At 40.2% G+C, this 15,456-nt stretch overlaps 1 protein-coding gene across 1 annotated transcript; it reads right to left on the bottom strand.

Annotated features, from left to right (window-relative positions):
- Positions 1-188: 188 nt before the first annotated feature.
- Positions 189-13,703, bottom strand: ACTR10 (actin related protein 10). Its single transcript, XM_027458627.3, has 13 exons — positions 13,537-13,703; positions 11,420-11,492; positions 10,851-10,933; positions 9,773-9,881; positions 8,001-8,108; positions 7,572-7,639; positions 7,186-7,265; positions 6,751-6,786; positions 5,119-5,198; positions 4,957-5,030; positions 4,480-4,561; positions 2,773-2,974; positions 189-1,622 (listed from the first exon to the last, which is right to left on the bottom strand). Exons 1-13 carry the CDS (start codon positions 13,611-13,613, stop codon positions 1,441-1,443), a joined length of 1,254 nt encoding a protein of 417 aa, XP_027314428.2. The 5' UTR covers positions 13,614-13,703; the 3' UTR covers positions 189-1,440.
- Between the last annotated feature and the right edge of the window lie 1,753 nt (positions 13,704-15,456).

The following is a 15,456-nucleotide window of genomic DNA, read 5'->3' as shown; positions in this document are numbered from 1 at the left end:
CCACGGGAAAAAAACTCCTGTGCATGGTGATCACAACCTGCTTCACCTGGGAACCCAGTGCTTGGACTGGAGGCTCTCACATCAGTTCAAAGAGGCACCGGCCAGGCCCCATCGTGCTCTGAGGGCTGAGAAATCACCGCTAAAAAACAGCTTCGTTCCAGGAATGTAAAACAAGCACTGAGAACTGCTCATGACGATGTCTGTTTATTTTCCTGTTTCCTGTACGACAGCCAAGCAGCTCATCTGAAGTAGGAAGAAGGCAATTTACAGATACACCTGCCAACACCACTGGAGAGAAACCCTTTGTTCTAGTGCTTATCAGACCACTGTTACCAACCAGTAAAATCTCCCCCATGACAGACTGTAACACTTTAAGCAGTGATTCCTTTTTTTTTCTTTAATTTCAAAAACAGTTAAGATAAAAAGAAACATCTCCTACCCTGTGTCAAATAACCCCACATGCTAAAATAAAACATCTGAAACAGAACAGCAAAGTCATGCAGAAGCTTATTTAAATGCTGCCTCGTGTTAAGGTTCACCACCAGAATGTTTCTTTTAACATATGCTTAAATTTTAGAAACGTGCTATGAGAACCCCAGCAGGTAGTTAGCAGATATCATGGGGAAATCAGCTACAACAAGCATCTTTCCCAAATGTGGTGTTCATGTCAAAATGTACATTTCCTGAAGCAATTAACTCTGTAGTGCATTTTCATTTAATACTTATTGTTGCAGTACAATGAGGTTTTAATATTTCTGATGGGGGGAAGGAGGGCAAAGGAGTGACTCCTGAACTGGGCATTTCAGTAACAGGTTCAAGATTTCCCTGTGCACCTGTTCATAATTCTTACAAGGTTCAATCCTTCCTTGGAGGAGAGGCACTGGGGGAGCTGTTAGCTGAGAATTACAGGCAGAAGAGTTCTCTGCTAAAACTCTGCAAGCAGGACTCTCTGTGCAGGGGAAATATTGTTCCAGCACCTTTGCTAAACAGCCCCAAACCATTTCCTAACAGTCCTCACAGGTGATTCAAGGGTGGAATACTTCATACAGAATGTGGCAGAAAAGCTTTGACAGATGTTTCCCAAAGGAGCCTGTCCGTTATTCTTCTGAGCATACTTTAAATCAAAATATCTTAAAACAAATCTCAACCATGTCATTTACTGTACAAACAGAACTCAGTAAGCTACACCTCATCACTACACATCTTTTCATAAGAGGACAGAATAGCGTAGTAGTTGCCAAAGTTAATTCTCTGAACAACAACTGGACATGGTTTTAAATACAGCGTTAGTACATACCATGCTACTACCCAAAACCATCCACATTGGTCATACCAAAGTGTTACATAAATTACTTAATACAAAAAAAAAAGTTCCCAATGTGTGTGTGCGTGTGTGTACTTGAAATAGATGAGGAGAATCCTTGAGCAGCACTTAGGTGCTTATTTCTCCGTGGAGAAAGCCCTCTTCATCAGCGGTGGGGGCGCTTTTCCAACATCAAACATCATTTCCAGTGGAGGATTATTGAGACAGCACCAGTCAGGTATGCGGCCTGTCTGGCTGTAATACTCTTTGGACACAGAGCGGCTCCCAAGGATGTCCTGAAGTGCTCCAAAAATGGCCCCTACATTGAGAAAAAACAAACAAACAAACAAAAATTATTTGGTGTACTGAATTTCTTTTCCTACTTCTCATCACAAATCTTATTTTTTTCAGCTTTGTCCAAAATAAACAAATAAAGGAATGACAGGATCTAGTCACTTTCCTTTTTAGTAGCCCAGCTAGTCTCAAATTGCTTCCAATAATGTCCTTTGAAACTAAGTGAAAACAAAAAAAAAATAGTTTCTGCTGAGAACAAACTGGCCCAGTTGACCCCCTTCTTATGATAAGCCTTCTGCAAGTTTTGATATTAAGCACTTCAAACAAACCCTCATGCGTTTAAGGAGATTTCCTCTCCCAAAAAAGGATGCAGCACAAGAAGTTCCCCCAAGCTGTGAGAAGATTTAGAGCACAGCGGCTGATTAGCACTGCCAGTGAAAGTCTCAGAGAACTTGATGCATATAAATCATTCCTGTTTGCTAATCCTGAAATGAGACTCAAAAAGTTTTAAAACTAAAATATGATAAACACGTACCAAAAGTATACGGAAATAAAATCAAAATGAGTTCCTCATACATAACGGATGGTCTCAGCTTACTAACCAGAAGTTTAGAGAAGCCAGAATTCTTTCCAGTCTGAGAATCCTCCTGGAAAGAGTTGCTAGCAATGCAAAGCCCTTCTTGACCATGCTTTTTCCCTGTCCTGTCTGTATTGCATCCAAACTTCACTGCACAGTTGAAGCACTTTTTATTGGCACCCTGGAGCTGCACAGGGTGGTTAACAGCCCTGCCACAGATGGCAGCTCCTCCTTTTTCAAACGAGATCTTCCTGCAGGCTGCAGGTCTCTCTCTGCTCTCCCTAATTTCTTCACTGGTGCCACCCAATGGCAGTAGCCATGCACTGCACTCGAGTCAACTCAGCGCTGGTTCAAATTGCACCGTCACCAGCTTAAAGCTCCCGCAAACCTCGGTGCCATTCTGCCCTCCAAGTGCCCACAAGGGAGCTGCAGTCTGCACAATTTCTTCCAGGAGGTCAGAGCAACTCCACAGAGCTCAGGTGCAGCTTACTTTCAATAGATCGCCTAAATTTTACTGCTCTTTATTCATGACAAATCCCACCCTGGAGGTTTGTTTATTCATTTTGTACCTGTGCTTAACAGTCAGTTTCGTTCTTACCTCCCAGCCACGCCACGCAGTTGGGTTTGGCAGGCGGAGTGTGAATTCTGAAAGTTTTAGTGGCAAGTGCTTCTTTGTATTTTGGTTTCTCTACCAGGTACCTGATTTCAGCCATGAGTCTGTGCAGGAATCCTGGCAACATGGCAGTGCCGCCGATAACTACCAAGTTCTCTGCCAGCTGCTTCCTGGTGTCTATTGGACACTAAAGCAAAAGAGAATTAAAACAAAAAACACATTGAAAAAAAAAACACAACACTCATTGAAATTGCATGTATAAGCATTCAAAGGTGTCTAAGAAATTCAGCCAGTTTTCCTATGCATTTTAATCACTGTTTTCTATTACTTCTCTGAAAAACAATCCACATCATTTTTTACCCAGACTTTCAAAGAAAACCAGGCTCAAGGACCTGCCCAGCTGAGGCTTGCATGAGCGTGCTGTGAGTCACTGTAAAGCCCTGTAGCTGAGACGGGCCAGGACAAGAGACGACAGAGGTATCGGTGACTGATTCCCCTGAGTTCTGGGAGAAGATGTGCCAGAAGAGACACACAAAACCTCAACCAGTGCTCTTGGAGAGAAAAGCGGCAAACGTGAGCTTTACTCTTTAGCTTCATACGGGAAAAAGATGCTACAGAAGACTCTGAGGCAGAAAAGCTAGAGCTTGCTTTTGTATCAGTTAATCCAACATGAAGACACAAAGGCACAAGAAAACCAAGCTTTGTCAGTTCTGCCCCTCAACAAGATTTGTGCAGTCCCTTTGAAAAAAAAAAAAATCAATTGTCAGAGCGCTGTGCTCCTCTTGTCCAGCAGAAGTTAACTGGACACTCTCTGACATTTTTAAATTTAACATTTGCCTTTGCAAGCCAAAGAACGATGCAAGGTAAAGGCCTGGAAGTAGAGAGGGGAAGGAACAGATCCAGGAACAGATCTTGTTAAACATCAGGAGCTGTAACTGAAATGGTTGTCATGCCATCAAAGTCTGTCACTCTCCAGTAAAATAGGTCTCAGTGAACTAATTTAAATGACATTAGTAACTACAGGAAGGAAATGAAATTTACAACGCATCATAATGAAAATTTCCATTTATTTTGGTTTTCTAATATTTTTTTTTCTTAAATCTAGTTAGAAATAAGTGTTTGTATATGCTGAGAAAACTTTCCATAATATTTCTAAAATACTGCCTGTAATAGAGATGCCCAAATTCACTTTACTCTATCTCAGGCAAATAAGCAGTCTGCAGGAGGCAGGAAGTCTAAATGTGAGCAAAACACCTTGAAAAATGAAGAAATAGAATACCTGTTAATTCGGTTCAAGCAGTGTAATTCTCGTAACAACAAGGCATTAGCTACTCCTTTGTCTGTATGCATATAGGTATGTACAGAGCTTCACCACCAAAATAAACGCAAGCTAGGTTCTCCCTTTTGCTGAGGAAGAAGCACTGCATTGCTTCTTTTCTCGACTGAAAGCTGTTCTAAATAAATTGTTGTACACTCAGGAGTACGAAAACAATCACAGAGCGGATGACACACTGTGCCTTGCTGCCCCACAGTAATTCATCATGGCAGAACCCGAGGAGTCATGCTGTGCTCAGATTTTGAAACCAACTGTAACCTGCAGTCAGGGGGGCATCACGCTAAAAAGAAACATTTCTAAGGGCAGGTTCCCTAACTCTGGAGACATGCAAGCAATTGTTTAGAAGATGAAGATACCTGAATGAGCGAATCTAAGATCAAAGTGGCAACAGATGTCTCTTCATTATCCTGTTCAAACAGTATTTCCACAACTGAGTCTCTGTTGAAAGGACAGGAAATGAGTGTTAATGAGAAGCAATGCTACCCCATGAGCTAACAGCAGGGCTGGAAATAACTGCAGACTTCCTGCTGACAGCACAACATCACAGCTTCTTCTGTCACGCAGCGCATGCACCAGGCAGTGCCAAAGGGGAGGCAACAGTCTCATTCACTCCACTTAAACCTGTCTCGCCATCATGCATTCATCTTCCATTTCTGTTTTCCCCCACCCCTCTGATCTGCTGGCTCATCTTCAGTTGTGAGCTCTTTGGGAAGCAGAAAGTGCTTCCAAAATGCAAGTGCTTCATTACAATTCAGTTTTATGAAAATTTATGTGCTCTCAGAGTCAAAACAATGTCCTCCTAAAGACAAACGCTTCACTACAGTATTTCTCACCTGATGGGGCCAACTACATGGAGAATCTTTTCTCCGTCTAAAGGATAGTCCACATCTGGAGGTGGCGGAGGACGCTAGAAATAAAAACACGAGCATTGTTTTAAAGGCCAAAATGGCTACATCTACTTCAAAAGACCAGGATAAGTTTCATTGTCCACCCACCTCAGCACTGCCATCAATGTTGAACTTGGCTGCTTGGATCTTCAGCCCACGCTGGAGATCACTCACAAAACAAGTGCGAACTTTGTAAAAGAAAACAAGGGGCAGAAGAGAGACTTTGTTGGATCCTTTCATCAATAAAACAGACAATTCTGCTTAACTTAGAGAACACATTTTAGGCCCTGCTGGTAGAAAACAAAGTAAAACAAAAAAGCAAACAAACAAAAAACACAACACAAGCCTCTACACTTCCATCTGAATTCAGTTGTATCTAGATCATAAATTTGAATGAAACTGACACCAGAACTATGCAAGAACAGGCAAGATTTCTTTCTCAAACAAGCTACATAAGATTTGAAGACAAAAGATGCTATTAATCATATTTTCAGTTACCACAAGGTGGCAGGGATTGAATTCCACTGTCAAACACACCATTCCTGGTCTTGCACTATGGCTTCAAATATGACATTGTATTTTTTTTTTCTTTTAAACAATCACTGATCATGTATTTTTCCTAGTGCAACTATTCAGCTTCCTAAGAAATCCAGAAGTATTTTTTTTCCTCTAAGCAGCACTGACAGACCACGATTTTATTTGTATGCCTACTACTATTAATTTGTGCTATACTAATACAATGCATATAATAATAATAATATGCATATAATAAGAATCTTCTTCATAAATGGTTGACACAAAGGAACAACCCTTAATACACAAGCAATCCTAATTTCAACCCCAACACATTATTATCTGATTCCAAGAGATTGCATCAAAACCAGAACCAATTAGGAAACTGTGTTCCAAGTCCAGGAATTAGAAAAGGAGCTTCCATTTGACAAAGCACCAGCTGTATTTCAGTTATTTTACATTTCACTGATGGATTTTTCCTAATTTGGTCCAGAGGATAGGTATTAGTTATTACCTTCTGCAATTATAACTATTTTTATATCACATGAAACATTACATAGGAGCCCATTTAAGTTCTGCCTAAAGAGATATCTTATTTTCTTTTGATGTAAATGTAGTCCTCAGTTCCTCCTGCCTACTTATTAACATATCAAGATGTCTTTTATACACACTTGATTTTTTTTTTTGCAAAGTTTATCTTGAGGCAAATAGACCCTTTGTTAATTTCTACACAAAATCAGTTTAAAATATTCATATTTCATGATATTAAAATTACTTAAATGGTGCATTTACAAGCAAAACATTTCTACGATGGTAATTTTTGAAATTAGATCTGCTAACTTTGTACCATGTTCAGTACAGACTGTACGCATTCATACACAAAGTGTTGGTAGTTAAAAAAAAAAAAAAAAAAAAGCAACACCAAGTTAACCTGACCTGCTGATCATAGGATACATAACTGTGTTAACACTCCTACTGCACTACCACACCAAAATACGAGCTCTCTGGACAACACAAAGGCTAAACCTGAAAGAGGATTTCAATGTGGTTTTCTGTTCGCTTTCAAACAGGGAGAACAAGGCAAGTCCTTCTGGTAGGTAAGAAATACAATAAACAGAGAAGCCAAAATAAGTACCCGAATACAAAGTTCTGTGTGCTTGTTATTACTATTCTCTCCTCTACTGCACAATTTAATAAACTAGAGCTTCACAAAATAGAAAGTTTTACCTTTTATATCTTCTACTATGTCTTCTGGAACTGAGCCTGCAGCAACAACAATAAAATCAGTTAGAACAAAAATTTTTCAAGTAGAAAGAGAATTTAACAAACTAACTTTGAGTTACATTTATGACAGTTCCACTTGGACAGCAGCCTTTAAAGATTTCTAAGTAGAAGAATATAATGAACAGAGAAAGTTAGCCTGCTCTCAAAAGAGACTGAAAAAACACCACAGACCTTTTATCTGGGCTTTCATTTAAACTTAGTGTTATGAGTAGCTTACTAGAGAAGTAATATACTCATTTAATACAGAAAGAAATCATGAGAGAAGATCATGTAAGATACAATGAATACTATATGCATATTTTTTAATTCACTGTCAGTATTAATCCCCTTTCCCCAGTGCAAGCTCACAGCACTTACACTGCAGCAAACAGACCTTACCCATCACAGACGGAAGGCTTTGTCCTTTGGCTAATCCTGTATCAACTGTGCACTGTTCCAACAACTGATATTCCAGCTCCCTAGAACATTGCAAATTAAGTTAGGTAAAGGCAGCTATTAACTCAGGACAATTCTCTGTATTATGCTTAAGGGACACTATTTACTCCCTTCAGCTAGATTCTTTTAAATACAGGCTGAAGTAGATCAGGTTTACACAAATTTTACTACACCAACAAAAGCCACAAAGTGGTAACTTAAAAATGCAATACTGGCATAGCAACAGTTATGATTTAAGCAGTGTTCAGTAGGAATCTTTCGTCGTTGATCAAAGGGTAACTTCCACAAATCAATCAACAGTAGCCTGGGATGTGTAACAGCAAACTTACTTGTGGATAGCCTTTCCTCCCAACGGCAGAGAACCCCAGCAGCTCAGAATCGGAATTCCCTCATATATCTACACGGAGATCAGGAAATTCTCCTTTTTTGGCACAAGTTTTCAGTCTGCTGGAACTGCTGCTTCTCCCCAGCATTTTCTTACATTAGCTACCTTTCTCCAAAACTAAATACTAATATATAAAAAATAGAGTCATGAACCACCTAAGAATCCCATACCACCTTTCCCAAGCTTTGGTGGAACACAGACTTAACACATCAGCTGTGAAAAGATTCCCCAAGTCATGATATCTTATAACTAAAAGCTGCATTGGCTAAAAGCTGTTTGTATTACTTTTTATCACACTTGAAAGCCTATAAAATAGAGCTTGTCATAATAGCCTTACTGCTGAAAATTTTCATTCTGTATTATTAAAGGATACAGGCAGCACCAAGCTTTCTTTATATCCGCAGTCCAGCACCATGGCAGAATTGATCCCAAGTGTCAGGAGAGACATCAGATGACTTGGAGCAAACAATACAGAAGGTACCTACATGGAAACCAAGACGGCAATTGACAGGAGAGGGAAAAATATAAAAAACATGAAACACCTAAAGCAATGATGCTTTCCCTAAATGTTATATTAAAATCAAAATCCAAGCAAATGTATCTTGAGATATAAATTTTTGGTTTAGTTTTTAAGGTCGTGTAGTAATTAACAGAATACAACAGGATAGTAAGATCTATATTCATCTAATTCATGGTACATACAAGGCACTTCAGTAATATTTTATCTTGGAATGGACTCATAAGGAAAGCGTTAATTATGGAATTAATCTTAAGTCATAGTTCAGATTTCCTATTGTCATCTGAAAAGAAATTAGAGAAACAAACATGACTACTTGAAATGCTGCATAAAGATTTGAAGATGTGATTAAAGGCAACAGAAAAACCATGAAAGCGTGCCCTACAACACGCTGTGCACACAATCTCCCAGAAGAAGCGATTTAAAATGCTTTTCCCAAAGCAACAAGGAAACTCAAGTCATGATTACATAAGAATTACTTTCTTCCCCTAGAATTCTACAAAACAGATTTCCTAGACTGTGACTGTTCCTTTACTGAATATCATGCCTTGAAGCGTGAATTAAAGAAGCAATTTCAATAAAGCCTGCATTAAAGGGCAACATTACTGGTGCTTGGCCCAGAGACAAGTTATAATATTGACCATGTATTAAAATGCCACTCTTATGAGTCACACCAGATTGAAGTATTAGCCAGAGAGAATTAACCCCACTTCAGTATTAACTGGCTTCTTAACATGCTACAAAGTCTCTCCATCAAAATATGACTCTCCAAGTCATCAGTCACTTTAGACAACCAATTCTGCATGTAATTGCTTTATTGGGGACATTTTTTTTCCCAGAAAGAGATTTGAGGCAGAAGGACTGGGACAAAAAACACATACAAATATGTGAAATCAAGTGAAATTCAAGTGAATTCAAGTCAGAAAATTGTATCTATCATAGGAAAGAATTATGCAGAATTTCAACTTCAGCTGTTAAAATTGTGTTGTGGAATCATAATGGAGGAGCAATGCAGACAAACTACTTTCACTGCTTTTTATAGAAGAACTTCAACTCTTGTTCTGTTTGAATTTAAAAAGTTATGGAACCACCTTCCAATACATTTTACTTTAGAACTAACGAAGAGTTAGAGTCAAGAAAAATCAGAACTTATCAAAAAGACTGATTAAGCTGAGAAGATAATGAATTTCAGGTAAGCTCTCATTTCTAAATGAGTACAGCCAAAGATCATGTGCTAGACAAAGATATTGACTCTGATAGAAGTCATGAGATTTGATGACAGAGCACTAAGAAGTGTTTAAATATAAATTCTGGCTTCCGGCAGTGCTCAATAGAAATTATTGGATCTGTCTGGAGCAGCATGATGTGAGCTGTATTTTCATACAAGCCAGAGAAACCTTTTATATTCTTAATAGCTGCTGTTTTTTTCAGCCTTTAAGGTGCTTTAGTCTGATCTCTAAGCTCCACCTCCCCAGATGAACATCAAATTTTTTTCATCTTCTTTATCTCTCTTTCATTCTTCTGGTGTTATTTCCATGTCTTTGTCCACATATGGTAGTGATCATCAGTAAGATTTCTCATGTCAAGTGCTACGCTTAGCACATACAATAGTTATGTGAAACACATACCTCAAAATGCTTGAAAAGGACTCTTGTGAGTGTGTCTCTGAAGTGTGAAGGGCAGAGGACAGATTCTATGATCACAACACGACGGTCTCTGGGATTCACCAGCAGATGTCTGAAAAAGGCAAGATGTGTAAAACAAAACTGGCAAGTTTATGCGCATATTACAAGCCCTACCTTAATATTCCATTCTGCCTGAAAATCATAATAATTTGCATTTAGATAGCATTTTCCATGGCAAATCTCAAAGTCTTGTTCCCAAATTTGAAGTATAAAAAAAAAATTCCCAATAGAAAGTTAGGAAATCAAGTTATAGAAAGCATGTAATAGAGCTCTCTGCCAGCAGCCTGTAGCTACAAAGGTTATGCATTTCTAAAGCAACATAAAGAAATGCAAAAATAGATATGCACAGTAGTCATTAATGGCTTATCCAGTGTCATACAGTATAGCCATAAAAGAGAGAATACAAATGTCCCGATTTCAATTACAAATCAATGATAAGGGACACAAAAAAGTACCCAACACTGGAGATCTGAGGCACAGACATTAAGTACTCATTTGCTGCATGAGCTGCATAAAAGTACAGACTGGAAATAAAGAGAAAATTACCAGCTCCAAATTCATTATTCTCTGATACTAAAAATACAACAAAAACGTGTATTAATCAGGCAAGAGTGTCCTATATGTTAAGATTTCTCCTTAAAACCATGGCCATGCAGCAATGAGTTCTGCACTGATGTAGGATGAGCTTTGGCCCTACCAAAATCAGTACAACTCCTCAGGTAATGACTTTCTCATCTACTCCTTTATGAGTGCCACAGTTAAAAGGCAAATTACCAAACATATTTTATTTCTAGAGAGAAGCTGATGCTGCAGACCCCTAACTCTTTGTAATATAACCCAAATCTCAGCACCACTAAATTTCTCTGGCAAGAATACAGCCAGGCAGCTACCTGCAAAATCTTATGTTCTCCAACTCAACAAGACAGAAGTCTCCAGTGACACCTGAATACCTCTAGATGCACTCAGAAAAAAAGCTGCAGAAGGCAAGAATAATTAACGCCCACATACATGTATCCCTTACCTGAAATACAACATATGAATAAATTCCTTCAGATATGAATATAGCTCTTCTGTATTAATATTATACTGGACAACTTTGATAGGCTGCAAAGAAAAGAAATACCCATCGTCAGCATAAATATTAGACATAGATATATTTCTTTTGATATGATCAATCATACATCTGAATATATATAAACTGATACATATAAAGAAATACTCACTCTTGCCTGTTTTGCTATATGTACCTAACAATGCACCTCACAATTCACCCTATAACTAAACTCTGGAGTTTATTCAAACTAATTTTTCATACTGGTAACTTAACATTAGTTTTCCAAAGCTGCCATTCTCTACTAAAAAAAGAGCACAGTTAGGCAAAGAAATGTTTCAATAAATGCCCCCAAAATAAGATGCATGAGCAATGAGTACCAACTAATACACGTTGGTATCACGCTTACTTTTATTTGGTTACAATATTTAATAGCAGCTGTTATAATGAAAAATATCTGATGATGAACAGAAGACGTATCTGAAAATTCTCCCTGAAAATTATAACATACTAAACATTGCAAAACTAAAATAGTTTACCTTAGGGACATCAGGTTTCTTTATTTCACTAGGAATAATGCATCTTGGTCCTGTTTCTCCTGCAAAACCGCACCTAAAAGAAAACATGGAAAACTTTATTATTGGAAGTCACTATTAGCAGAGAAGCCTATGCACCAAAGAGTAATTAATTAGAAGTTCTGTAACTGCGAGAAGGTGTTTTACATATAACTTTTCTATCTAGTTATTTTGAATGAGAAGGATCGTATACCTCTTCAGTGACTCCCTCTCAGCTGCATTAAGTGAAATACCTGTAAGGACTGTAAAGCTCAACTCTGATGTGCCTCCTAATTTCCACTGAATATAACCTTTTGTTGACAACAATCCCCTACAACCTTCCTTGCCATCTATTATATTTCCAGAGTACCTTCCTGTGTCCTCCATACCAGCCCAGTTTTCACTGAAGCTCTCAGTAAACACAGGCAGCACCAAGTCATCATGTCCTCTTTAAATCCTCACTTTTTGTGATGTTTATTTAATCGCAGGATGGTTTGGGTTGGAAGGGACCTTACAGCCCCCTGCCATGGGCAGGGACCCCTCCTGCCAGCCCAGGCTGGCCCCAGCCCCATCCAGCCTGGCCTTGGGCACTGCCAGGGATGGGGCAGCCACAGCTGCTCTGGGTGGCCTCACTGTCCTCAAAGTAAAGAATTTCTTCCAAATAGCTAATCTACAATCCCCTCCCTCACCCTGCTGGCTGCACATTTGGCAGAAACAAGACAGACTTAGTGACCGCAATCATATGGGTCCTACAGCCCATTTCACTGCTGACCAGCACTGGCCCATGGACTCTTTTTTCCAGCTTGTTTTATACTTTGTAATGCACTCCCTTTACACGTATTCTGGGCGATTTTAGGCACTACCACCTCCTGATGGCTGGTTACCACTAGAGGACTCCTGACAAAACACAAGAACTCAGCATCCAATTTAGATACAACACAACAATGCAAATAGAAACAACTCCCAAATGAAATTCTTGGAAACCTATTTGGTTTTCATAAATGGATCGCACCTTAATATACATAGGCAGCATGGACTGAAGAAACCACATAAAAAAATAAAAAAAATCAAGATTTGATTAAGTAAAAACATCAGAAGAAACAATAGTAGAAAACACTAGTAGAAAGCTAGAAACTGCTGGAATTCAAGTACTTTTAATACAAAAGTCCCAGTGTGTGCATAGGGTTGCATTTACCTGTCACCCTAATAACTTCTGAACTTTCTGTTAATTTCAGTCATACTTAGAAAAGGACAGGTAACTCAGAGGTAATGAAGTTGCCACCACTTTTATAAGAACAGAGACTGGAAACAGGCCCTAAAAGCATGCTATTCGAGGGAAATGCTTTTGTATGAGAGCATGGGATAAAAGCACAAAAGCATCCCAAATTTGGGAAAAGCTTGTGATCAGTGACACGACAAACCCACAGGCGGCCACTCAGGGAGTTACTTGTCTCTACCTGGGCTAGGTTTTATTAAATCCTTTCCACAACCAGTGACTTCCAGGTAACAAAGCCAGGCCTCAAGTATGTAATTATACAACCATTTCCAAAAAAACAAGCAAGTACAACGTAATACAAAAACACGTCTGGGGATGAAACCGTGCTCCTACAAGTGTGCCTCATCAGGGAGGCTGAGACAGCACCAGGGTTTCGAGCAGGTAAATACTTCAAAAGACCAAAGACAAGGGTCTATTAAGAGATGGGTTTGTTGCAATGTAATGTTTTTTGTTTGTTTGTGTGTTGTTTTTCTCCTTTTGTGCAAGGCTCCTGAAACCTCAGGGGCACTTGCAGCTTATTCTGGCCCAGGACACAGGGGGGTGGCTCTGCAACACCCGTGTGCGGCGTCGCTATTTTTTATTTTATATTTGTTTTTTTTAACCCAAAACACGAGATCGGAAAGCAATGCTCTGGTCGGCTTTACACAAAGCAAACCGCCATAGGAAGGGGGTGGGAGAAAAAAAACAACCACCAAGCTCATTATTTACTAATTATTGCTCCCGACAGCAGGCACCGGAAGCAACCGCCCGGCGCCAGGACCGCCCTGCTGTCGCGACATGGCCTCCCCGGCGAGTCGCGACAGAAGCGGGGAGGGGGGACACTCACTTGGTGAAAGCCTCGCCCAGGTCTATCACCACGGCGGTCTTCTCCCCGCCGCTGCCCAGCCCCTCGTAGAGCGGCATGGCGGCTTCCCCTCGCCTCCCACAGCCTCGCAATGGCGGAGCCGCCTCCCTTCCTGCCTCCTCCCTGCCTCCTTCCTTCCTTTCTCCCTCCCTCTCCACACCGGGGCCGTCCTTCTCCTCCCCTGCTCCGCCCCGCAGCCCTGCCCGGCCGGCCATGGGGTGTCAGCCCCGGGGTAGAGGAGGCTGAGGGGGGCGCCTCATGGCGGCTCCCTCACGGGGAGCTGAGGGGCAGGAGGAGGGCAGGAGAAAGCCGAGGAGCACGGAGTGGTTTGGGGTGGAAGGGATCTTAAGGATACCTAGATCCATCCCTCCTGACATAGGCAGGGATAAATGAAGGAAATTATAGGAAGCTATCACTTAGGAGGCTACTAGGATGATATGTAAATGTACCGAAGTGCTAGGTGTAACCCTTTAGGATACAATAAGCCTTGATCTCCAACAGAAATAACAGGTCTGTCATGGAAAACCAACAGCAAAAATCAAATAAACAAAAAATCGCCATACTTCCTCACTGCTATAACAGATCTGTCATGGAAAACAAACAACAACAACAACAACAAAAAACACACCAAACCACAACCAACCAATCAAAAACATAAACTACACCTCTTTACTCCAAGAGAATGACAATTAGGAAGTGAAGATAGGAACTTGCAAATACACCAAAGGTAGAAATATCAAACCCCACCATGCTACCCCATGCATCCAGGACTGGGATGCCTCTGCCTGGTGGCCACAGGTGGTGAGCCCTGGTGGGAGGTGACTGACAAGACCCAAGTGTTAAAAGTTTAATTTGATTTACTTCTATTTTAGTTATTTTCATGAAAGTATATTGTGCCAGTGCAGTTGGGGTTTGCCTTCATCAGCCTTTTTTTTTTTTTTTTTTTTGGTTTGAAGGGGTGAATTACTGTTCAGACTCAATCGTAGAGCCACATCAGCATTTTGCAGAGTTTGTGAAAACACTCTGTTGCCTCAAGTCCTCACAAAATAACAAGCCACTGAAACCAAGATCTTACTCAGTTCTGAAGAAAATAAAAATTTGTGTTTGTATTCATGCAAGTTTGTGTATGACCATATATAATAAAATACTTTGACCCAGTACCGAGGCTTTAACTCCATCTAGGTTAGGAAATGTTAAGTTGTTCTAAATAATCCTAAATCTTTGTGTTGTAGGTAGATGCCAGCTCTGCAGTAGGTAAGCTTGGTCACCACTTTCTGTTTACAAGTTACTTGACGTCTCTGAAATACGCAGCCTTGCTTTGATGGTCTTGGCATTTCTGGTTGGTAAGAACCATGTCATGAAAGCCCCGTAGTGTGAGTTTGTGTGAATGGGTTCTGTAGGTACCTCCTGGTGTGGATGGAGGAGCTGTTACCCAGAAACAGACCAAAGAGAGGAAAGATACACACTGAAAGGCAACATGTGAGTCTGCAAGAAGTAACACAGGACACCAAGAGTTTGCTGCATCTGCCCAAAGCCCCCAACACACACCAACATCAGCAGCAGCTTGTGTAAATCCAACAGCATCCACAAAGGCTGCTCTGTGCTGAGAGAGACAGCAGGATTATCTGTATACCCAAAGAAAGGAGGTGTCCTTTGACAAGCTGTCATTTTCTGGATAAACAGCTGGGCCTTCCAACTGTTGATCCAGCTGGAAACCTATGAGAGCAAGTGTGCAAGTGAGTGAAGTTTGTCATTAGTTAACTACTAATAGTCGTAACAGCTTGGCACTATAAATAGAGCTTAATTAATAAAAGGTGTTCTAATGAATATTGGTTGTGATATATGACTTCCTGTGACTTGATTCCTTTCCTGGGAAAAGGGAATTTATAACAGATGTTGGCT

This window comes from Anas platyrhynchos, chromosome 5, assembly GCF_047663525.1.
Source record: "Anas platyrhynchos isolate ZD024472 breed Pekin duck chromosome 5, IASCAAS_PekinDuck_T2T, whole genome shotgun sequence".
NCBI lineage: Eukaryota > Metazoa > Chordata > Aves > Anseriformes > Anatidae > Anas > Anas platyrhynchos.
This window is presented reverse-complemented; position numbering and strand designations above follow the sequence as displayed.